At 50.7% G+C, this 25,566-nt stretch overlaps 1 protein-coding gene across 1 annotated transcript in view; it reads right to left on the minus strand.

Moving 5' to 3' along the window:
* LOC129031637 (contactin-associated protein-like 4) overlaps positions 1 to 25,566 on the minus strand; it is a 207,029-nt gene that overhangs the window by 114,308 nt on the left and 67,155 nt on the right. The window contains 1 exon segment of the mRNA XM_054478145.2: positions 24,071 to 24,264. Coding sequence (XP_054334120.1) covers positions 24,071 to 24,264 — 194 coding nt within the window.

Here is a 25,566-nt window from a genome sequence, read left to right on the forward strand (position 1 = left end):
TGGGCAGAAGTGAAAACCCCACAGGGAAGAGGCCTGGGCAGGAGTGAAAACCCCAGAGCCCAGCAGGGAAGAGGCCTGGGCAGGAGTGGAAACCCCAGCACCCAGCAGGGAGGAGCCCTGGGCAGGAGTGAAAACCCCAGCACCCAGCAGGGAGGAGCCCTGAGCAGGAGTGAAAACCCCAGCGCCCAGCAGGGAGGAGCCCTGGGCAAGAGTGAAAACCCCAGCACCCAGCAGGGAGGAGCCCTGGGCAGGAATGTAAACCCCAGCACCCAGCAGGGAGGAGGCCTGGGCAGGAGTGAAAACCCCAGCGCCCAGCAGGGAGCCCTGGGCAGAAGTGAAAACCCCACAGGGAAGAGGCCTGGGCAGGAGTGAAAACTCCAGAGCCCAGCAGGGAAGAGGCCTGGGCAGGAGTGGAAACCCCAGCACCCAGCAGGGAGGAGCCCTGGGCAGGAGTGAAAACCCCAGCACCCAGCAGGGAGGAGCCCTGGGCAGGAATGTAAACCCCAGCACCCAGCAGGGAGCCCTGGGCAGGAGTGAAAACCCCAGCACCCAGCAGGGAGGCCTGGGCAGGAGTGAAAACCCCAGCGTTTAAACATATGTACACCCATCAGCAAGGATGGGAAACCCTTATGGCTTCAGGTGTGTGAGCACCACTGACCAACCTCTAAAATATAACTTAAAATAGGACAAAACCTGCATATCATGGGGAAGCAAATTCCACAGACTTAGCACAGGCAGGTAACTAAACAGACAGAAACAGCATAACAACCACCCCTCAGCGGAAAGGAAAATCGGAATGCAGGGTTGCATAATCCATTGTGCCAGAATGTTAAAGGCCTGTGAAGGAGCAAGAAAGCGTGAGCTCAGGTCCAGGTGGCCATGGGCTCTATCTCCATGGGGACCCAGACGCTGGGCTTGGTTGATAAAGACTTCAATACAACTATTATAAGTTGTTTATAAATAAAGGAAAATGTGTTTAAAGAATTAAAGGAAAGTGTAGTAACAATGACTCAACAAATGGAGATGTTCAACAGAGAAAGAGACACTTTGACAATGGAGTCAGACTACCACAATTTGCCTCTGACGTTTGACTGGAAGCTTCCCAGATCTGGGGCAGAGGGGATGAGAGTGGCATGGGGTTCATGTTTGATGTTGCTGGCTCTTAAGCCTATCCCTCCCTCTTCCCCTCTGCCCTGTCTGGGCAAGATGAGAAGAAATCCCAGGTGCTCTCTCTCTTTTGGTGCCGTTGGGAGATTCAAAACCTGCAAGCCTGGCCCATGTGTGGGAACACTCCCTGCCTCCCGTAAAACCTCCAATCAGCTTCCTTTTCCTCACCTCTTGAGGCACTTTTGGACTCACTTGAGAAGCCTGTCCAGACCTCTCCCCAGAAAGCCTCTTCATGTGAGCAATGAACATTGTGGTGCCCCTTGATGGGCAGGCAGCATCATCAGCTCAACACTGACACCAGATTCGGGCAGGGCCCATCTGTTCTAAAGGGCATCAACATCACAATGAGAGGTAAGGGTGCACAGAACAGTAATCACAGTCATCACACCTGTGTGCTGCCGGGCTCACAGCACATGTGGATGCAATACTGATGGTGATAGGAGGACAGAGGTGGGTTGGGGCCCAAGTGCACTGGAGTTGTGTGCTCATGTTTCACCAGAGAAAGGTGAGCATTGTCCTAAATTAGAATAAGACAAGGTAAGGCTCACAGTGTAGTCAGTAGAGCAACCTCTAGGAAAGTAAATCAAAGTAAACAATGATAACAAGGCAAAGGAATGAGCCAGTTGCCCTGAAAATTCCTCTGGGGCCCAGGGTTGGCAGACGGTGAGTGGCCTGTGGTAACAAATGCAGCCGTGGCCTGCAGGGCAATGGCCTGTGGTAATAAATGCAGCTGTGCTAACACACAGCCACACCCACTGGTTTACACAATGCATCTATGCTGCTTTTAGGTTACAACTGCAGATTTCAAAAGCAGTAACAGAGACTGTATGACCCGTATGCCTAAAACAGGCATCATTTGTCACTGTACGTAAAAAAACATTCTGACACTTGACTTAACCCCAAAAAAGCAATAAGAAAAAAGGAACACAGGAAAATTTAAAAATGTAAAACTTAGAAACACAACTAGCAAATCATTTACCCATATCAATAATTACACTTGAATCAACCAAATACTTCTCCAACCAACAGGCAGAGGTTGTCAAAATAGATTAGAATAATTCATTATATATTGTCCATAAGAAAGAATACATTAGTTGCAAAGAAGTAATAGATTGAAAATAAAATGACAGAACAAGATATTCCATGCAAGCAGGAAGCATAAGGACAACACCGTCAGGTTATCTCAACGGATATCGTTAGCACAAGTGCCCAACGGAAGCAGGCTGGGCCGCGCAGTCTTTCTAAGTGCAAATGAGGTGTTCTCTAGGGTGCCTCATGTACTAGGATATAACGTGTGCAGAATTTTTTAAAACAAAACCATAAAGTATGTTCTCTGAACATAACAGTTAAATTAGAAGTAAACAATTTAAAAGAATATTTTGGAAGTCACAAAGTATTTGAAAATTAAACATTCTTTTAAAAAACACAAGTTAATTAAGAAATCACAAACAAAACTAAAAAGTACTTTGAGTTCAATGAAAACAAAACTCAACATATTTAAATTTACAGGACATAGCTAAAACATTTCTTAGAGGAAAATTTTTAGCTTTAAATGCCTTTAATAGATGAGAAAAGTCCCAAATCAACACTGTAAGCTTCTACCTTAAAAAAATAATAAAAGCAAACTAAACCAAAAGCCATCAGAAGGATAAAAATAAGTAACAGAAATCAAAAAAATAGAAAACAGAAAAAAATTAAATAAACCAAAACACGCTTCTTTAAAAATATCGACAAAATGAACAAACCCAGAGCTGAACCAATCAAGAAAAAAATGAGAAGACACAAAATGCCAAAACCACGAATGAAACAAGGGCATCGTGACTGACCCTGTGGGATTAAAAAAATCACAGTGGAATACTATGATTCCCATTATACCACCAGATTAGACAATTTAGATGAAATAGACAAATTCCTGGAAAGACACACATTATGAAAACCGACCCAAGAAAAAAATAAAAAGTCTAAATAGAACTGTACCAAGTGACAAAATTGGATGAATAATTAAAAATATTTTAATAAGAAAAACTCTCTGATCCAAATGGCTTCAATGGTGAATTCTGTGAAATGTCAAGAAATGAATAACATCAATCCTTCTCAAACTCTTTTAGAAAGTGCAGTTGGAGGAAACACTTCTCCATGCATTCCGTGAGGCCAGTGTGACCATGGAGAGAACCACAGAACATACCACTTATGAACACAGATGCAGCGACAGCTAACAAAATATTAGCACATCAAACCTAGGTACATATGAAAGCATGTGTACCCCAGCCCAGTGGGATTCGCCCCAGAAATGCAAGGCTGGTCTAGAATGAAAATTAATTGGTGTAACACACCTTTTTTTTTGAGACAAGACTTTCGTTCTGTCATCAGGCTGGAGTGCAGTGGCACGATCCCGGCTCACTGCAACCTCTGCCTCCCGGGCTCAAGCAATTCTCCTGCCTCTGCCTCCTGAGTAGCTGGGACTACAGGCGCGTGCCACCACGCCCAGCTAATTTTTGTGTTTTTAGTAGAGTTGGGTTTCACCATGTTGGCCAGGCTGGTCTCGAACTGTTGACCTCAGGTGATTTGCCCGCCTTGGCCTCCCAAAATGCTGGGATTACAGATGTAAGCCACCACACCTGGCTGTAACACACCATTTTAAAGGAGAGTAATACCCACGTGTTCATGTTGACGGATGGATAAAGAGCATCTAAAAACGTGACACCCATTCGTGACAAGTATCCCAACCATCTCACAATTGGAAGGTCCTCCTCCACCTGATAATGTGCACAGGAACACCCGCCCTAACACCCTGGTCACCAGCAAGAGGCCTTTTCCAGTAACACAGTAAGTTTCATGTTATCTGGAGTTTCTGCAGAAGAAATCGAGCCTCAGAGTCATGGTCTCACAATCCCACCCAGGTTGTGAGGCACAGAGCAGGCCCACTGTCTGGACCCCAAGGGGCTCTGAGGCCCAGCAGGGCACACCACTGGAGAGGTGCCACGGGGCTGGGTTGGAGTGAGGCTCTTGCTCCACTTCAGACCTACTGAGGAAGTCACTCCCAGGGCAGCCGGGACTTGCCCTTTTCCTGCCCAGCGCTGTGGGTGCCGGCTTATTCACAGTGAAATTTGGAAACCGGATAGTGCTGTAAGCTTGGAGTAGGGCACAAAGAGCAGACCCTGGGGACCACGTCAGGGAGTGTGGAGTCTCCTAAACTCTGTAACTTGGAAATAATCTCAATTTCTAGGACTAAGGCCAAACGATGGCGATGACAGGGCAGAATTAAAGGCGCATGGAACGGACATCAGCAAATGTTCCAGAAGACGAAGCCAGCTCTCAAATACAGCCGAGGCACTGCGTGCTAGGAAATAGCTTTTTCAGTGAAAATACATATTTTTAATTATAGTGGAAGTTACGTGATATGAAATAGTCTCTTTATTAATATATTTTAGAAATACATTAACTGCATTGACAGATTCATTGAGAACTTAGCCAACTGTATTAATTATAGAGGAAAAATCTAATTTCAATGTTTTTATGTTCTGCAACATAAATTTAAAAAATTTTTAAAACATATTTTAAACATGTCTTAAGCAATTCTGTACTGTGAATCTGAGGATGTTTTGGGGAGTTTATTCCCATCCTAGCGCTGTTGAGATGCTTCACATGGCCCCATTGGCTCGTTCAGAAGTGAAGAGGGCAGCGATGCAGCGTCATCTGTGAGAGACTTTCTCTTGTGTCAGAGCTGGATGCCAACATCTGAAGTGGACTTCCCCAGCTCCAGCACAAACACGCACTTGGGAAAGTAGCGTCAGTGTGTGTCTGAACACCCGTGATCCTGCGACTTCACATCCTGGTTCTGCCGTCTGACTGCTCCCACACGTCACTGTCCCATGATCCTGCGACTTCACGCCGGGGTTCCGCCGTCTGACTGTTCCCACCAGTCATGTCCGGGTTCCGACGTCTGATTGTTCCCACCCGTCACAGACCCATGAGCCTATGACTTCACATCTGGGTTCTGCCCTCTGACTGCTCCCACCTGTCGGACCCAGGATCCTGCGACTTTACATCCAGGTTCTGCCGTCTGACTGCTCCCACCCATTACGGACCCAGGATCCTGCGACTTCACATCCGGGTTCTGCCGTCTGACTGCTTCCACCCGTCACAGACCCATGATCCTGCGACTTCACATCCGGGTTCTGCCGTCTGAGTGCTCCCACCTGTCACAGACCCAGAATCCTGCGACTTCACATCTGGGTTCCATGGACTGACTATTCCCATCTGTCACGGACAAGGAAGGATTGTCATGAAACATGGGCTCCGTGGTTGATGTGGCCACACCCAGCCTTCAAAGTAGATTCCGCAGTGGAAAAATCAGCAGGATCTGGCCCTAGGTCTTTCAGGCCCCGTGTGTCCCCCCGTCTGGCCACTTCCTGCGGGCCATTCTGCCGGCACCCACGGAGCCTCCATTCACTCCTAGGGGACGCTAGGCAGGATGGAGCAGTTGCAGGAACTCTGAGCAGGTGGGAAGAACGAATTAAAGCGGATCTTCTTGGAGAACTGCTCTTCCTCCACCTGCGGGAGGGCACAGGCCTCTGTGGGGCGTCTCGGTCCACTCTCTCCCACCTTTATTAGTCTTTAAACACCCGTGTTAAATATCGACATCCGTTGCTGATTTAGGAGAAAATCTCCCCTCAAAGCAGATTCCAACAAAAATCTTTAAGGAACACTTTGAATTTACTGCTCAGACTAAGAAACACATCAAAATCATGAATATTAATGTCATCCTACGTGGCTGCATTCAGCATCTGCACCACACCCCTAACCAGACAGGGATGCTGAGAATATCATTTCTCTCCGTAACTCGCCAACCGCGGCCGTGTTTTACCTCAGCTCCCTCAGCGAATCCAAGCAAGGCTTGGAATCGGAGCAAAATGCATACTTCGGAATTCTCCAAGGAGATCTGCAGTGGGGATGATGGACCTCATCCTGCGTGGCTGCTGGGGAAGGCGCTGGAAGCAAGAGGAGCTGGCAGAATATTTCTGATGACATCATGAAGATGGTATTTTTTTTCTTTTTCCTTTCTTTTTGAGACAGAGCCTTGCTCTGTCACCCAGGCTGGAGTGCAGTGGCACGATCTTGGCTCACTGCAACCTCCGCCTCCTGGGTTCAAGCGATTCTCCTGCCTCAGCCTCCTGAGTAGCTGGGATTACAGGTACCCACCACCATGCCCGGCTAATTTTTTCGGGGTTTCACCATGTTGGTCAGGCTGGTCTCGAACTCCTGACCTCAGGTGATCTGCCCGCCTTGGCCTCCCAAAGGAAGACAGTATTTTTAAAGCATTTATTAAAGCGATGGGTGGAAACACTGCTAACTTGTTTGCACTTCAGTGGGTCAGTCAGTCCTTAGTTATTAGTCAGCTTGCAATGCCCCCAGGAGGCCTTGTTAACTCCATATTGAGAGTGACAAGGTTGCCCCACGCCCCTTTGATGCAGGTTTATCACGCGATGCAGCCAGGTGATGCTGCCCGTGTGGTTTATCACGGATGCTGCCAGGTGGTGCTGCCCGTGTCCTGTGGCATCAAACGTCCTTTAGTGAGGGCCCTGTCGCAGCCGTGGTCTGGGCAAGAGGAGCCGAGCCTGCCTCCTTCAACCCCGTGTGGTCCCTGCAAGGACTCTGGCATGAGGAAGTTGTCCTGCGTCTGCTCCATGCAACACGAGGCCCGTTGCCCACTGTGGCACTTGAGTGAGCACTTGAGATGTGCCCAGGGCAGCCCCGGAATTGAACTTTTGACTTAATTTTAATTGATTCGAATTTAAACTTAAATAGCCATATGTGGCTAATGGCTGCCACGATGGTCAGTGCAGGTTTGGAAGCCCCACGGCCCGTGAGAACAGTATCTTGTGGCAACATCATCTGTGGTTTCTGGGTCCTCATTGGGACAGGCGGTGCCCAGGTGTCTGGCACTTGGACAGCCTAGAGCTGTCTTCCCAGCAGTTGTCAGGGTTCACAGTTCATAGTGCATGGTTCATACTCTGTCTGGGGTCACATGACCCTAAGTGACGTCACAGCTGTACCCCACCATTATGGAGTATCTGAGGACAAATGGCTAAAATGTTAACTCCAGGTCAAATTTATCCATCAAGAAAGAAAAAGTGTTTTGTTAATCTTTTACATATACAGCTTATTTGTGAGAACCAGATAATTTATTTTTAAAAATATAAAGTATATCTCATGTTAAAGAATTCAAATAAATCTTTGTATCTAATGATTTGGGGAAATGTAATTTTCACTTGAGAGTAAGTTTGTTTATAAAGAATAATTCTTTTATTGAAATAAGTAACTGTAATTTTGTCATAGTGTTCATGAATAATTGCGACCTCTATAGAGTTATATGTTAGCATATTGTTGTTTTTAAAAGAGCTACATTAGTAACCTTTCAACATAGCTATACAGTATACTCAACATACAACATGGTCAACAGTGCATGCTGACTTCTGATAACTCAAGAACTGCTCATCCACAGTGACACAAACCACTAACGGTCCCTCACGGAGACCCGGACAGCAAGGAAGACAGTGCTGAGCCACTCCGCCTTTGGTCAGCATTGAGTGAAATATGATGCAAAATGACTGGCTTATTTAGAACAGTTTAGCGAGATTCTCATTAAGATAGTGCCATAGATCTTAAGTAGCATCAGTATTTGTTCGTTTATATATAAGAATATGTCTTTTACACTGTTGGTAGGAGTGTAAATTAGTTCAACCATTGTGGAAGACAGTGTGGCAATTCCTCAAAGATCTAGAAGCAGAAATAACATTTGACCCAGCAATCCCATTACTGGGTATATGCCCAAATAAATATAAATCATTCTGTTATAAAGATACACAGACACATATGTTAATTGCAGCACTATTCACAATAGCAAAGGCATGGAATCAACCCAAATGCCCATCTATGATAGACTGGATAAAGAAAATGTGGTACATACACACCATGGAATACTATGCAGCCATAAAAAAGGAGTGAGATTATGTCCTTTGCAGGGACGTGGATGGAGCTGGAAGCCATTATCCTCAGCAAGCTAATGCAGGAACAGAAAACCAAACACCACATGTCCTCACTTATAAGTGGGAGCTGAACAATGAGAACACATGGACACAGGGAGGGGAACAACACACACTGGGGCCTGTCCAGGAGGTGGGGAGGGAGGGAGAGCACCAGGACAGATAGCTAATGGATGCTGGGCTTAATACCTGGGTGATGGGATGATCTGTACAGCAAACCACCATGGCACATGCTTACCCACGTAACAAACCTGCACATCCTTCACATGTACCCCAGAACTTAGAAACAAAACCTGTCGCTGAAAAAAAAAAGAGAACATGTCCAAATGAATGTTTTCCATAATTCACCGTTGAGACGTGTTCTGAAGGCAGCTGGCTCTGCTTTTTTCAGCTCTTTGGGATCCACAGGCCGTGCACAATCCCTTGCAATCTGGGAGAACATGAGTGTGGCTGGGGAATCCCGAGTGTGGCTGGGAAACCTGAGTGTGGCTGGGAAATAGTGTGGCTGGGAAATAGTGTAGCTGGGGATCCCGAGGGTGGCTGGGGGATCCCGTGTGTGGCTGAGAAATAGTGTGGCTGGAAAATAGTGTGGCTGGGGATCCTGAGTGTGGCTGGAGGATCCTGAGTGTGGCTGGGGATCCCGAGTGTGGCTGAGAAATAGTGTGGCTGGGAAATAGTGTGGCTGGGGAACCTGAGTGTGGCTGGAGGATCCTGAGTGTGGCTGGGGGATCCTGAGTGTGGCTGGGAAATAGTGTGGCTGGGGAACCTGAGTGTGGCTGGGGGATCCCGAGTGTGGCTGGGGGATCCCGTGTGTGGCTGGGGGATCCCGAGTGTGGCTGGGAAATAAGTGTGGCTGGGGGATCCTGAGTGTGGCTGGGGGATCCCAAGTATGGCTGGGGGATCCTGAGTGGGGCTGGGGAATCCCGAGTGTGGCTGGGGGATCCCAAGTGTGGCTGGGAAATAGTGTGGCTGGGGAATTTGAGTGTGGCTGGGGGATCCTGAGTGTGGCTGGTTGCTGTCTTTGGTCTTGGGGACCTCACAGTGGCCAGCCGTCTTCTGGTCTTTGATGCAGCATCTCCAACTCTAAACCTCCAACGTTGCCTTTACTAGACACACTGGGTAGTCAGAGCCTTCTTATGAATCTTCATTTATTTACTTACTTACTTAAAAAGAGAACATTCATTGTGTCATTCTCATTGAAATGCTGCAGGTGAGCCGGGTGCTGCAGCAGCTGCCCTCTGGGGTTCAGGTGCTGTTCCGTCATGGAATCCATGCCTGAATCTGTGGCAGACAATTTTTAGGAGCCTCATCTGCCCAGTTCCAGTGGTTTTTGCCTGTTAGCCCTGACACCCCAGTCTCACTTCCTCAGGTACCTGGCAGGGCGGCCGCATTTGCCACAGGCCGACTCTGAGGGTGGCAGCGCCGTGTGCTGGTCTCACATTGTGACATTTTCTAAACGACGACGCTCCCTTCCCCATCCTGCTTCTGCAGCCAAGACCAAAGAGCCCTTTCACTCACCCTCAACGATGAGCCAGCAAGGAATTTCAGCCGCAGACACCGTTGCTGATGCCTGGCCACACGCTGGCAGGGACGTGCCCTGGAAGGGGCTGGAGAGCCTTCATGCACGGACAGTGACGGACATCATTAAATTCAGGACCTGAGAAAGTCACCGTTCTAATTGAGAAGCTTGCCTGGTTGATTTATTTGCTAGCCAGAGAGAACACCAGTAAGATTTGATCTATTTAACTTAAGTAGGTGATTTTTCACTTCAGATTTGCAGGAAGCCACACTTTCTGTTTAAGCCACACCACATTCTGGCTGGGTATGGGCTTTAAATATTAAATTAACTGGTAAGTGCTATGGATAATGATCCAAGAATAGTTAGGGCTAGCAGATCCAGAGAAATCTTAGAAGAGTTCTTCCAATTAAAAGGTTTGATTTCTAAGTATAAAGGAAAAGCTGGGCCTGGCTCAGCATCAGCGCCCTGTATGTTCATTCTCCTCCATAGGAGGGGAACCTCCTCTGCGGATGTGAGACATGTAGGCCACTTGCCAAGGCTGTAGCTCCTACCTGACACCTTCATGCAGGGCCACGAGAACGACCATGTCCTGGGACAAGGCCTCTGTGAACCTGGGCACCGCTGGCTGACGGGCACCTGCTTGCTGCTAATTAAAAACAGTGGCATTCTGACTCAGGTCTTTGACGCGGAGCATGGCGCTTCTGCAAGCACGGTTTAAGATGCGTGACTTATGCACAGTGTGTCCAGAATTGGTGGGTCCTTGGTCTCACTGACTTCAAGAATGAAGCTGCGGACCCATGCGGTGAGTGTTACAATTCTTAAAGTCGGCGTGTCCCAAGTTTGTTCCTTCTGATGTTTGGATGTGTTTGGCGTTTCTTCCTTCCGGTGGGTTCGTGCTCTCGCTGGCTTCACGAGGGAAGCTGCAGACCTTGGCAGTGAGTGTTACAGCTCTTAAGGCGGCACGTCTGGAGTTGTTTGTTCCTCCCGGTGGGATCGTGGTCTCGCTGGCCTCAGCAGACAAGTTGCAAACCTTCGTGGTGGGTGTTACAGCTCATAAAGGCAGTGTGGACCCAAAGAGTAAGCAGCAGCAAGATTTATCACAAAGAGTGATAACAACAAAGCCTCCACGGTGTGGAAAGAGACCTAAGCGGGTTGCCACTGCTGGCTCCAGCAGCCTGCTTTTATTCCCTTATCTGGCCCCACCCACATCCTGCTGATTGGTCCATTTTACTGAGCGCTGATTGGTCCATTTTACAGAGAGCTGATTGGTCTGTTTTGACAGGGTGCTGATTGGTGTGTTTACAATCCCTGAGCTAGACACAAAAGTTCTCCAAGTCCCTACTAGATTAGCTAGATACAGAGTACTGATTGGTGTATTTACAAACCCTGAGCTAGACACAGAGTGCTGATTGGTGCATTTACAAACCTTGAACTAGATACAGAGTGCTGATTGGTGTATTCACAATCCCCTAGCTAGACATAAAGGTTCTCCAAGTCCCCACCCGATCAGCTAGACACAGAGGGCTGACTGGTGCGTTTACAAACTGTGAGCTAGACACACGGTGCTGATTGGTGTGTTTACAAATCTTGAGCTAGATACAGAGTGCTGATTGGTGTATTTACAATCCCTTAACTAGACATAGAGGTTCTCCAAGTCCCCACCAGACTCAGGAGCCCAGCTGGCTTCACACAGTGGATCCCACACCCAGGCCACAGGTGGAGCTGCCTGCCAGTCTCGTGCCTTGCACCTGCACTCCTCAGCCCTTGGGTGTTCCATGGGACAGGGCACTGTGGAGCAGGAGCAGGGGGCGGCGCTTGTTAGGGAGGCTCAGGTGGCGCAGGAACCCATGGCGGGGGGAGCGGAGGCTCAGGCATGGCAGGCTGCAGGTCCCAAGCCCTGCCCCACGGGGAGGCAGCTAAGGCCCAGTGAGAAATGGAGTGCAGCGTCAGTGGGCTGGCACTGCTGAGGGACCCAGTGCACCCTCCACAGGTGCTGGCCAGGCCGAGCCCATGCCCACCCGGAAATCATGCTGGCCTACAAGCACCACGCGCAGCCCCGGTTTCCCGCCCGCGCCTCTCCCTCCACACCTCCCTGCAAGCTGAGGGAGTCAGCTCTGGCCTCGCCCAGCTCAGAAAGGGGCTCCCACAGTGCAGTGGCAGGCTGAAGGGCTACTCAAGCACGGCCAGAGTGGGTGCCAAGGCTGAGGAGGCGCCAAGAGCCAGCGAGGGCTGCCAGCACGCTGTCACCTCTCAACAGCACGTGTTACACAGCACTTAAAAGTATTAGGATTGCGTGTTTATCAGAATTCGTTTATTTAATCACCAGGTATTGCTTTTTGAGTCATTATTTATGTCGTTAAATGTTGACTTATTCAAAGAAACATAAACTTGGCTAAACTCTGAGCAGAAATGGCAGTGAAGCAGAGGCCAGGGGACGCACGAGGGGTCCAAGTTGCCAGAGGGAAAATCTGAGAGACAGCGAGGGAGCGCAGCAGAGAGGAAGACGCCTCGGGAGGCATTTAGCAGGAAGTCCAGCTTAAAGTCCAGCTTCAAGCAGCCACCCATCGTGCTCAGGGAGGAGGCCATGATGTGTGTGGTGGGGCTGCCCCTGTGGCCCCAGACACCCTCCCCAGCATCCCGGCTGCTGCCCCAGGCCTGGCAGAAGCTGCCCACGCCACGTGCAGTTCCTACCTTAACCTTTAATCAGATGAACACGTGTGCTGCTCGCTCAGGTTCTGATTGTGAGACTTTGAGAATTCTGTATTATAGAAGAATATTACCATTAATTGCACTTAATATGTGAAAAATTGATGAAGCATGTTGAGATAATAATACCTATTAATAGCTTCTATTGCACTGTGCTGCACCTGGTGTAGCTAACACTTACACAACCCCCATGGGTGACGGCACACCAGAAATGCAAATCATTGATCAACAAAATATTTTTAAAGTTACTGTTTAGCCGTATCTTTAGAAAACATTTTCTAGACAATAACTTATAAACCTAGACTTTATAAAAGTACATTAAATTACTTAAAAATACCTAGAGGACAAGGAATCATTGTTTATCAAAATATTTATTCCATTAACAACTGTTCTCCATACCTAAGTTTCAGAGCTCCTGGATGCATTTTCCGTTTCTTTGGGGGAAACTGTTCATTTGGAACTGCGGAGAGCAACACATGACCCATAAACAGCCGCACACGTGACCCGTAAACAGCTGCATGCATGACCCATAAACAGCCGCACGCATGACCCATAAACAGCCACACGCACGAGCCATAAACAGCCGCACGCATGAGCCATAAACAGCCGCACATGTGACCCGTAAACAGCCACACGCATGACCCAGCCGCATGCATGACCCATAAACAGCCGCACGCACAACCTGTAAACAGTTGCACGCATGACCATAAACAGCCGCATGCATGACCATAAACAGCCGCACGCACAAGCCGTAAACAGCCACACGTGCGACCTGTAAACAGCCATGTGCGTGACCTGACCCATAAACAGCTGCACTCACGACCCATAAACAGCCGCACGCACGACCCGTAAACAGCCACACGTGTGACCTGTAAACAGTTGCATGAATGACCCGTAAACAGCCGCAAGCATGACCCGTAAACAACCACACGTGACCTGTAAACAGCTGCACGTGTGACCTGATCTGTAAACAGCCGCACTCACAACCCATAAACAGCCACACGCGTGACCCGTAAACAGCCACACAGCAACCACGTGACTGGTAACGACCCTCTCAAGGTCAGCACATGCCCCACACGCCCCATACACCCTACATGCCTGACAAGACAGAAGCACTGATTCCAAGCTCGTTATTGTTTATGCAAAAATGCCTATTTGTTTACAAGTGGTGGAAACTTGCATTTGAAGAAAATGTTACAGTTGGGATCTAACCAAATATGTTTGAAAATATCTGTGAAAATCAAATATCTACTCTTCAACAAATGTGTCTCTGAAGCCATGCTGGACGTTTTCTTGAAAAAATAAAGATGCCTTGAGTCAGCAATTCTATTAAATAAAAATAACTACAGCCCTTTCATTTCAGTCTAAATTCAAAACAAAATCTTGCAGTGCAGGCAAATGGGAGAAAACAGGAAATAACTCTCCTCTCCCTGGGGGAAGGGAGCTGGGAGGGCCAAGCTCAGCCGCTTCCCTCCTGTTCCCTCTGGGCCTGCGGTGCGGTGACCAGCCTGGCCTGAGGGAGGCCTGGTCTTCGGGGCCCTGCCTGCCTGCCCGTCTCCTCCTGGGCTTCCGATTGGCCAAATCGCTCCTGTTTGGTAGAGATAGTCACACATTTGGGGTTTTCTCCTTCTCTCATTAAAATCTTCAGTCCAAAGTTAGCAAAAGACCTGTTGAGTGTCCAGTTGGTGTTGGGGGACTGCAGCCTCTCAGGGGTCCAGCACGAGCTTCCCCAAAGGCCCCCCATGAGGTGCAGAAGGGACACCCGCTCTGCAGGGGGGGTCCTGGCCTCTCCCGGAGAGCGTCCCATGCTGTGTCGTGGGGAGAGGGGTGGGCAGTGCCTGCAGCCCCAAGCGCACAGATTCTTGGATGCTCTGTCTGGCTTTTTGTTTCTTTCTACACTTTTTCTTTATTCTAACCCAATTCTTGCTGGTTTCCCACTTCTCAGGGTTCTGAGCATTTGAGCTGAGAGAGAGAGAGGCCTCAGTGTGTGGAGGGCATATCTACAGGGATGGCAGGAGCTCTGTAGGTGCCCTGGCTCCAGACCCAGCCCTCATCCCACAGGACGTGTCATCTGCTTCTCGGGAGGGCAGCCGCCTCTGCAGATGCTGAAGTGAGGACCTAACACGGCCCAGCACGTCCCACAGGCCTCCAGAGTTGCGTCCGCCCTCACTTGTCTGAGATCCTGGGGCTTTTATGACTGTGCCAGGGGCCGGCAGGGCAGCAGGAGCCTCTAGGTCACTGGTATGGGGAAACTGAAGACAGAACTCTGCTCCAGGGTTCATCCCACAGCCCCCCCACGTCCCGCTGGGAAAGAGCCAGTCCACCTGCTCCAGGGTTCGTCCCACAGCCCCACCATGTCCCGCTGGGAAAGAGCTAGTCCACCTGCTCCAGGGTTCGTCCCACAGCCCCCCCCGCGTCCCGCTGGGAAAGAGCCAGTCCACCTGCTCCAGGGTTCGTCCCATAGCCCCCCAACGTCCCGCTGGGAAAGAGCCAGTCCACCTGCTCCAGGGTTCGTCCCATAGCCCCCCAACGTCCCGCTGGGAAAGAGCTAGTCCACCTGCTCCAGGGTTCGTCCCACAGCCCCCCCCGCGTCCCGCTGGGAAAGAGCCAGTCCACCTGCTCCAGGGTTCGTCCCACAGACCCCCCCGCGTCCCGCTGGGAAAGAGCCAGTCCACCTGCTCCAGGGTTCGTCCCATAGCCCCCCCACGTCCTGCTGGGAAAGAGCCAGTCCACCTGCTCCAGGGTTCATCCCATGGCCCCCCGGGTCCCACTGGGAAAGAGCCAGTCCACCTGCTCCAGGGTTCGTCCCACGGCCATATGTGTTTCTCTGGGAAAGCAGCCAGGGTGCCCCCTGGGAAGCCGGGAGCTTGGCCTGTGCATGGGCTCAGGGTCGGTGGAGCCTCGGCATGGGCAGGGGTCTCGGGGTTGGCCGAGAGCTGTGTCCACACCACACCTTAGTCATGAGACTTGTGTCCATAACTCATGTTGAAACCACTCACTGAGGGCCTTGCAGTTCCTTCCCGCCAGGGAATGCGATGGTGTGGACATGTGTTGCCTCCCTTGTGGTGTGACGCGCACCATCCGCTGCTCCTCCCTGGCCTCTGCAGAGGGGTCAGCCCTGTCCCAGCGGGACCCAGAACGTCCACAGCCCAGGGCACCTGGGACCACATCCCCATCAGGAAACCCAGGTGGGACAGAAAGAATGGCAGGCAGCAGTGGAAACACAGCCCTGCGGCACGGAAGAAGCTGCTGCAGAGAGATCTGTGGGGTGCGTGGATTATTTCTGCTCCAAGTCAATTGTTTTCCTCAAACACCCTGATGTTGCCATGAGATATGGTGCTGATGAATAACACAGGACAGGCAATGTCAGGAAACCAATCTGCCGGTTCCCCCGTGGGAAAAATAACAAACAAAACCAAACCCAAAGCCGCACCCATGCAGCTCTCTCTCCCCTCTGCAGAAATGGGTCTCTTCAGAGCCAGACAGGAGCACGAGGGGACAGCTCACTTTTCCATCAAGAAATGTCCATAGAAATCGGCTAATTGTCTTTCAAAAACTGATTTTCTTTCCATTTGGCAAGATGAAAACATCTTTAATGGTCTCTGGGCATGGATAAATGAGAAGCCACTAAGTGTGTGCAAAGCAGAGGCTGCCTCTCCGGAAACAGGAGCTTTGCTGCAGACGTGGAGCGGCCACCTCTCTGGAAAGGGGAGCTTTGCTGCAGACCTGGAGCGGCCCTCTCCGGAAACAGGAGCTTTGCTGCAGACCTGGAGGGGCTGCCTCTCCGGAAACACAACCTTTGCTGCAGACCTGGAGCGGCTGCCTCTCCAGAAACAGGAGCTTTGCTGCAGACCTGGAGGGGCTGATGGAGAACAAACGCACGTCCTCCCATGCTGAGCCGTGCTTGGCGCCCCGGTGTGGGGTTGGGCCTGGCTTGACTTGCACCTGACATTTTTTTAAGCAAAAATCAGAATCATTTTTCAACCCCAGGTGTTAGAAGCAAGCCACGTGTGTGTCTCTGTACCTTGCAGGCCGCGTAGATTCCTGGGCGCATCGGACACAGACCCAGGTCACGTGGATCTGCAGCCTCCAGTGGCATCACCATCACCCAATGCTGGTTCCTGGGGAACCTGCCCCAGGACACTCTTCTTAACTTGCACATTCGTCTGAGACACGTTTCAAACAGAGCAAGGCCCCAAACTGTCAGAAAAGACGAATGTGATTTTAGTGTAAATAGCCCACAAACCCCTCGCCCTTGAGCTTCTTGAAGAAACCCTGGCTTATCTCTGGGATGATTCCTTCTTGCAGCTTTGGTGGGCATTTCTGTGTCTTCCCACAGACTCTTGGAAGAATCACAGGTGCCGTGGTAAATGGCGGAAACCATGCGTTCCTGGGTGGCTCAGCCTGAGGTCACCACTTTGGACACCTGTGGCCACTGCTCAGGGCTTCCAGGGTCTCATCTTCCCTCCGCAGCTGGTGCCTCTGGAAGTGCGGGACGATCACAGATGGTGACCAGGGAACCATATCCTTTTCCTCTGTGCCAGGGCAGGCAGGGCCCAGCTTGCGTCCACAGAGGGGGATGAGGCCTGGGGCTCAGGGCAGAGGCACCTGCTCCCAGGACCCAAGGGAACAGACAGAGGCAGGAGAGGCCAGGTCTGGGGCTGCCTGGAGGTATCTGGGGTCCCCCTGCTGAGGCAGGTATGGCTGTATGAGGAGGGCGAAGCCACCTGCGCACCCTGGCGTCCCCTGACTGTCCCCCTGCTAAGGCAGGTGCGGCCGTATCAGGAGGGCGAAGCCACCTGCGCACACTGGTGTCCCCGTGACTCCGCACATGCGCACCGGTTTGCCTTGACCCATATCAGGACTCGCTGGACACAGCCTGGAACCCACGGCACGTCTCACTCTGTTCCGCATGCGCAATCACTGAGCAACATCCAGGCCTGCAGAGGGCGAGGCACCAGGTGTGCCGCTGTCGGGAGCCCAGCTCTAGGGCACTCACTGTCACCAACACATTCCCATCTCGGAGATTATTCACTTAAGCCACAGAAAGTGGTGAGGAGGGAGAAAGACAGGAGAAAGCCGGACCATCACCCCGCAGCCCTGAGCAACCAGCAGCATCTCCTCTATCCCCCTGCAGTTGTTTCTTTGGCCACAACTATACTAATAAATCATTTTCTATCTATAATTTATTACCAATGGCTGCTGTGTAATCTTAATTACAGAGAAATAGCAGTTGGAGAATGTGTCAGATGACTCACTCAGAATTCTGAGAGGGAGAGAGGGAGAGAAAGAGACGGGAAGATAGAGAGACACAGAGACAGAGAGTGAAACAGAGATAGAGACAGAAACAGAGAGACACAGAGAGATAGAGAGAGATGGGGGAGACAGAACCCCACAGAGAGACAGACACACACAGAGAAAGAGACAGAGGCAAAGACACAGGGGCAGAGGCAGGGACCCACCCCAGCAGAACACAGGCCATTTTGTGCACCAGGCTGACCTCCAAGGCCACCTGCTGTCCGCACCCCACCTTTCATGGTTCAGGTTGAATTCTCCTGCTGGCAGACGCCATACCTGCTGCAGTAGCTTTCAAGAAACTGCAGGGTTCATGTCCTTTCCAGGACAGAGTCAATTAAAATCTTTCTTGTTATGGCCTCCTCCTTCCAGTTTGTTTTCTGGTTGTATTTGGAAGACATCTGAGAACAATTAAGTTGTAAATGATTCAATAATCCTATTGAATTTTGTTCTGAGTACGTACCAGCATATAACTCTTGGAGGCAAAAAGAAAAGTGTCTATTAAATAAAACACTGTTTTTATTCTAAAACTGATGTTTGCTTTAATTAATTTGCTCTCTATTCTTTTCGAATATATTTTCCCAGAATGTCAGAGATGGGTGTATTTATCACAGAAGAACTTGCACCATGGGGAAAACCTAACTTGAATTTTAAGTAATCAGTGAATCCTGAATAACTCACACCTCAAATTCATAATAGGTGACTTTTGAATGAGGGCTCTGACAGGCTCTTCATGGGAACGGCACAGCTCCCATATTTATTGCAGAAACTACAGACTCCCCCGAAGCACAACCTCTTGGGTTCATTTAGGAAAGCAAGGGAGGAAGCCGTGTTTCCAGCAGCCCCTGAGCCACAAACCAGGTGTGCAGTGGCGGTGAGCCACAATTTCCCCACAGGCTGAGTTCTGGCAAGCCGCCATTCCCCAGCAGACTGAATTCTGGCCAGTGACACCTGGACAAGGTCGGCCACTTCCCGGGGCAGGTGGGGCTGTTGGGGGGCACGCCGGGTGCAGTAGGAATTTCCTTTCTAGCAGCTGGAGGTCACCCCAGGGAAACACTGCAAAGGAGCTGCTTGCTCCATCCATTGTGTTCCTGGTGCCCATGGGGGCAGTGGCATCCCTTTCGCCCTCGCTGGCCCCTGCGTTTGTAGAGGAAGAGAAGAGCCGAGCAGTGGAGAGGCGGGCAGGGGGAGGGGAAATAGGTTTGAGGGCGTAGCCCGCTCATGGTCGGGTGGGGTCCCCACAGGCGGGTCGGGGGCATCTGGCTGATGTGGTCTCATCGCTGCAGCTTTTCCGACGGTGAAGCCACAGGGATGTCCACGTGAGCCAGCCGGCCAGCCATGCCCATCCCAGGCCTTCCCTCCAGAAGCAACTCACCAGATAACTAACTAGCTACTGGCTAGATACGTAGAAGACTGGTTTTCTGGCAGTGGGGGCCACACCACTCAAGGCTTAGGTGACTCTGGGAGTGAGACAGGAAGTTGGAAGGACGGGTTTCCCAAGACAAAGGTCCTAGACCTCGCTGGCAAAACAGGGTGGGGACTGAAGTTGGCCAAACCCACCAGAACCAAGACGGCGGCAGAAGTGACCCTGGGTACCCTTGCTGTCTGTTACACCTGATTATAATGTAGTCGTAGCCAAGGACATCCACCAGCATCAGCACAGCTGACAGATGCCCAGCAACCTAGGGAAGTCACTCCTCATGATCTAGAAGGGGAGGGACCCTCGGTCAGGGGAAGATTGCGCCCCTTTCCCAGAACACCCGTGAAGGCTGCGCCCCTTTCCTGGGACACCCGTGAAGGCTGCGCCCCTTTCCCGGGACACCCGTGAAGGCTGCGTCCCTTTCCCGGGACACCCAGAAATCACCCACCCCCTGTTTAGCATGTGATCAAGAAATGAGCATAAACAGCCACTAGCAGCACCTCGTGGCTCCGCCTATGTGGCAGCCTCACAAACTCATTTCCACTCTGCCCTGTCGCTGGCTCTTGAATTCTGTCCTGTGCTAAGCTGTGTCTAAAGCAAATGCTTATGGAAATGGAAAGTCCCAGTGAACACGTGTGACTCGCTGTAAAGGCGGATAACGGAATAACTGGGTTGAAGATGTCGGTATCACGTGTGATAACGGAATAACTGGGTTGAAGATGTTGGTATCGTGTATGACTCGCTGTAAAGGCGGATAACGGAATAACGGTGTTGAAGATGTCGGTATCACGTGTGATAACGGAATAACTGGGTTGAAGATGTTGGTATCGTGTATGACTCGCTGTAAAGGCGGATAACGGAATAACGGTGTTGAAGATGTTGGTATCGTGTGTGACTCACTGTAAAGGCGGATAACGGAATAACGGTGTTGAAGATGTCGGTATCGCGTGTGACTCACTGTAAAGGCAGATAACTGAATAATCATGTGGAAGTTGTAAGTATCATCCCTGTCTTATTTTAAATAAGGATCATAGTATAACATTAATACTAGTAATTATCAGCTAGTGAGGTTTTGCTTCCGTGAAAGTAAAAATATCTATGGTTAAAAGAAAATTGAAAAGAGGAGACATTTAGATTAGAAAGTAAAATGGTAATTATAGCTCAGCTGATATTATGTATGGATAAGTTATTCCAGCATAACTTGTCAATATCGTTTTAAAATATAAATAAAGCAGAACAACAAAAGGCGGAGTAGAACTGAGCGCATCAGAACCGAACATGCAGGTGCATCGAAAAACAGTGTCAGCCACTGATAGGCCACTCACCGAATAGGAGAAAACCCAGGCAAATAGAACCAAACACAGGTGCATCGAAAGATGGTGTCAGTAACCAAGAGGTTGCTCACAGAGCAGGAGAAAACCCAGGCAAATAAAACCAAACACTCAGGTTCATTGAAAGATGGTGTCAGCAACCGAGAGGCCACTCACAGAACAGGAGAAAACCCAGGCAAATAGAACCAAACACAGGTGCATTGAAAGATGTCAGCCACCAAGAGCCCACTCATGGAACAGGAGAAAATCCAGGCAAATAGAACTGAACAAGCAGGTGCATCAAAAGATGGTGTCAGTAACCGAGAGGCTGCTCACAGAACGGGAGAAAACCCGGGCAAATAGAACTGAACACATGGGTGCATCGAAAGACGGTGTCAGCAACTGAGACGCCGCTCACAGAACAGGAGAAAACCCGGGCAAATAACACAGATGACAGAGGGTTAATATCCACAATACAGAATGAGCTCCCACAGTTAAATAACAGCAGTAAAAATGATCTGATTTTAACAGTGGACGAGGGACCTGAATAGACATTCCTCCAAAGAAGATGTGCGGAGGCTCCACCGGCAAGTGAGAAGCTCAGCATCACTCGTCATCCAGAGACGCAGCTCAGGGCCACAGCCAGACAACGCCTCACCCCCAACAGCACTGCTGCTACTAAACAACACGCGCCATACGCAGTGTCAGCACAGAAGGGTGGCGAGAACTCTCCTGCATGGCTGGGGAATGTGAAATGATGCAGCCACTATGGAAAACAGTAGGGCGTTTCCTCAAAAGATGGAAACACGGTTCTACCACACAATCCAGCAATGCTGCTTCTGGATATGTATGCGAAAGAACTGAAAGCAGCTTGCAAAGAGATGCTTGTACACCCATGTTCACAGCAGTATTATTCATAATAGTGAAAACATGGAAGCAACCAAGAGTCCCTCCATGGGTGAAGGGATAAACAAAATGTGGTCTATCCATACAACAGAGTGATTTACTCTTCAAAAGGAAGGACATTCTGACACATGTACGATGTGGTGAAACCTGAGGATGTGGTGCTAAGTGGAAAAAGCTAATTATAAAAAGACAAATACTGACTGATTCCACTTCTATGAGGTCCCTAGAGTCGTCAAAGTCACACAGACGGTGAGTGGGATGGAGGTGCCGGGGGCTGAGGGGTTGGATAGGGAGTGTGCTTAATGGGGGCAGAGTCTCGGTTTGGGAAGATGAGAAAGTCCTGGAGATGGATGGTGTCCATGTTTGCACAACAATGTGACACTTAGGTCACTGAATTACACACTTGAAAATGAATAAAATGGTAATTTTTTTGTTATATATATTGCGCCACAATTTTAAAAAGCCAAACAACAAATGGCATTTGCTTATAATTAAAGGGGCCTCCCAGGAATACCGGGGACAGGTGAGGGCCACGATGACAGTGCAGTTATCGTGGCCTTTGCAGTTAGCAGTGTGTCCCCCTCAGCGTGGCCGGAGCTTGGTCCTGAATCTGTTTCCCCTGAGGACAGTCAGCAGGAAGAGAGGGATGCTGAGAGCACAGCTGGAACAGGAAGGTGAGAATTCCCACAGTGTCTCCAGCTCCCTTTGTTCTTTCTAAATCGTGCCAACAACCCAATCTTAATATAATTAGTGCTGACGTGCATGCCGCAGTGGTGACCTGTCTTTGAAGCTACTACTTGATTTGTAGCTAGAGTCACAGCTGATCTGGCATCTGTTCCCAGGATGGGACCTGTCTTTGAAGCTACTACTCGATTTGTAACTAGAGTCACAGCTGGTCTGGCGTCTATTCCCAGGACGGGGTTGCTGAACCATCATTCACGTCCCCTCCGTCCGCTTTGGCCAGGGTGGTCCCAGCCCTGGCTTATCCCAGGGTCAACCCAGCCCACGTCCTCCATACATGGAGGACACAGAGCCGGGGTCCGGGAGGTCTGTGCAGGGGACGTGGCTGACCCACGAGAGCCGCTCCTGGGCTCTCTGGCTCATCTGTGCTGGTCATGGGAGCTTCACTGAGAACCTCTGTTCTCCCTTCTTGTCAGGGAGACCCCGAAGAGGAAATGCAGAGCTGCCTGAGTATGGCACGGAGCTCACGGCCTCCTCCCATCCCTGTTGCCTTCAGCTGGTGTTTTAAGTGAAGGCTGATGCCCTGCCCTGGCCACAGCCCCTCACACCGGCTCCCCTCAACGTCCATTCCCAAACACCCACTGCCCGTGCCGTCCGTTCTGTGGTGGCTGCTGTTTGTAAACAACAGCCACCAGTGTCTCCTTTATTGGGGCTTCACTCCAGCCACAAAACTGAACATTTTAAACCACTCTCTGAGCTCAGCAAGGTTAAACGAATTTGTCTGGGATACTTCAGTAATTATGTCATGAAAGATATGCAGAAAATTGCATGACTTGTTAAAAGTCACAAGCTAGGCAAACAAAAACATTTTGCCCCAAAGAAGCCCAGGTGTGTGACAGTTTAGGGACCAGAGACACAAGGTCGTTGAATCTCAAGGCAGTCTCTGCCCAAAAACCTACTGAATGTGGTCACGGGACAGAGGGCAGAGCCCACAGAACGGTTGTGCACAGGGAGACGGGTCCATCCGTGCCTTTCAGAAGCCTCAGAACAAAAGTGTAGGGGTCAGGCTGTGCTCACTGGGTTCATGTGAAGTGATGTGGCCCCAACACCACCCTCCAAATGACTGTGCGAAACGCAGGCTGGTTACACATGATGCCGCCCATGGTTTTAGTAGAAACCCCAGGATTTCTTCCCATTTCCCACTATGCCATAGAATTGTTTTACTGTGTTACATACCTACTAAACTGTGCATCTGAAAACGCAGGGAACCTTGGCCAGGAAATCCTGGAGCTGCTTGTTCTCTACTGGAGCCAAGTTCTCCAGGGCTCCCTGGGGACGACATCCCTGCAGGCCAGGCCCCAGGAGCCAGTGCTGCCAGGAGGGGACCCACCGAGACGCTGTCCTTCCGTCAGAGACCCACCGAGACGCTGTCCTCCCACCGGGGACCCACCAAGACGCTGTCCTTCCGTCAGAGACCCACCGAGACGCTGTCCTCCCATCGGGGACCCACCGAGACGCTGTCCTCCCACCGGGGACCCACCAAGACGCTGTCCTTCCGTCAGAGACCCACCGAGACGCTGTCCTCCCATCGGGGACCCACCGAGACGCTGTCCTCCCACCGGGGACCCACCAAGACGCTGTCCTTCCGTCAGAGACCCACCGAGAGGCTGTCCTCCCATCGGGGACCCACCAAGACGCTGTCCTCCCACCGGGGACCCACCAAGACGCTGTCCTCCCATCAGGGACCCACCAAGACGCTGTCCTCCCATCAGGGACCCACCGAGACGCTGTCCTCCCACCAGGGAACCACCAAGGCACTGTCCTCCCATTGGGGACACACCGAGGCGCTGTCCCCCTGTCAGGGACCCACCGAGGCGCTGTCCTCCCACCAGGGACCTACTGAGACGCTGTCCTCCCATCGGGGACCCACCGAGGCACTGTCCCCCCGTCAGGGACCCACCGAGGCACTGTCCTCCCACCAGGGACCCACCGAGACACTGTCCTCCCACCAGGGACCTACTGAGATGCTGTCCTCCCGCCGGTACTGCTTCCAGTTCCAGCCGCTGTCGCTGAACATCAGGATGTAGCTGGTCACCCAGTCGGAGCTCCCGTACCCGCCCTGCGTGGCCACCGCCGTGACCTCTACCCTCTCTCCGAGGTCGATCTGCAGCCACTGGTTCTTGTTTGATATGAGTGGGGTCCAGCCCCCAGCTCCTGTTTGTGGAGAAAGACATAGGAAGAAAATGGGAAAGAGGAGAAACTATTAAAATCCATCTTAACTGGGCAAACCATCGGTACAAACACAACACTATGCTGCTTTTAAGAAAATTCCTTTTCTGAAACCTGGAAAAAATGACCTCATAGTTATATGTCTCATATTAAAGGGCAGAACCTGAATTATTTATGTTCTAGGTTGCGTGGCCTCCTCCTACCGAAGTCCAGGTGTCTGCTGAGGGGTCTGGGTGCTTGGTGTGACGGCAGAGACTCCCCAGCAAGGCATCCCCCTGAGCCTGTCCTGCTCGCTGGCTGCTGCTTGGCCTTTGGACATCGCAGCTGGACACGGGGTGCCTTGAACGGAGGATGGCACAGGACATCTGCCTCAGACACCCCTCCCTGAGCTGCGTCCAGCACTGGAGATGCGGAGACCTTAGGACCCGGCCCGGCCTCAAGGAGCTCACAGGCTCAGGAAGCAGGCGTTTAAGGCGGGAGGAGGAGCTCGGGAGGGTGGGGGTGCAGGCTGCCTGTGAGGCCCTGTAGGGCCTGATGAGGAAAGTAGCTTGAGAAACACCCCTGGGAGGAGCAAGCACCCCACGTCCCTGGAGGACAGAGTTACTGAGAATGAAGGAGGCTGAGCCACAGACCTGCACAGACGCCCTTGAGAGGTGGAGCCGGGGCCGGCGCCACTGAGGCCCACTGGGCAGGGAGCAAGCCCGGGAGGCAGAGCCCACCTGTTCACAGCCAGACCCCAGGGCGGAAGCCTGACTTACAGTCCAGTCTCCCAAACACAGAGTTCCTGGGGGAGAAGAAGGGGAGCAAAGGGAAACAGGAAGACTGGGGAGCAAAGGAAAACAGGACGACTTCCGGATTGCAAGACAGAAGGGGACCCCACAGCTGAGGTGCGGACCCTCCCCCCAAGAACAGTCACACAGAAGCCATCAGGCCAGAGCCTTCTACGTCACCCACCGTCACTAAAGAGAGGGAGAAAGACAATTTACACAGAGCTGTGGCAGGAAACCAGGGGGCAAATGTTCACCAAAGCCGAATGAAGAAAACTCCCCCAAAACAGCCACGAGGCAGAGAAATGTGTAAATCAACACCCCTGAGAAATTAAATATCCTCAAGCCAGCCTTGGAATATCTGAAAAGCCACCTTGAATCAGAAATTTAGAAATGTAAGATACGGTCGAAAAACAGAATAATAAAAATAGTTGATTTAACTCAGGAAATAAATGAAAGAAAAAGACAAAATTATCTTAGAAATAAAGAACACATACCACACACAATAATAATACTTCTG

Source organism: Pongo pygmaeus, chromosome 11 (assembly GCF_028885625.2).
Source record: "Pongo pygmaeus isolate AG05252 chromosome 11, NHGRI_mPonPyg2-v2.0_pri, whole genome shotgun sequence".
Classification (NCBI taxonomy): domain Eukaryota; kingdom Metazoa; phylum Chordata; class Mammalia; order Primates; family Hominidae; genus Pongo; species Pongo pygmaeus.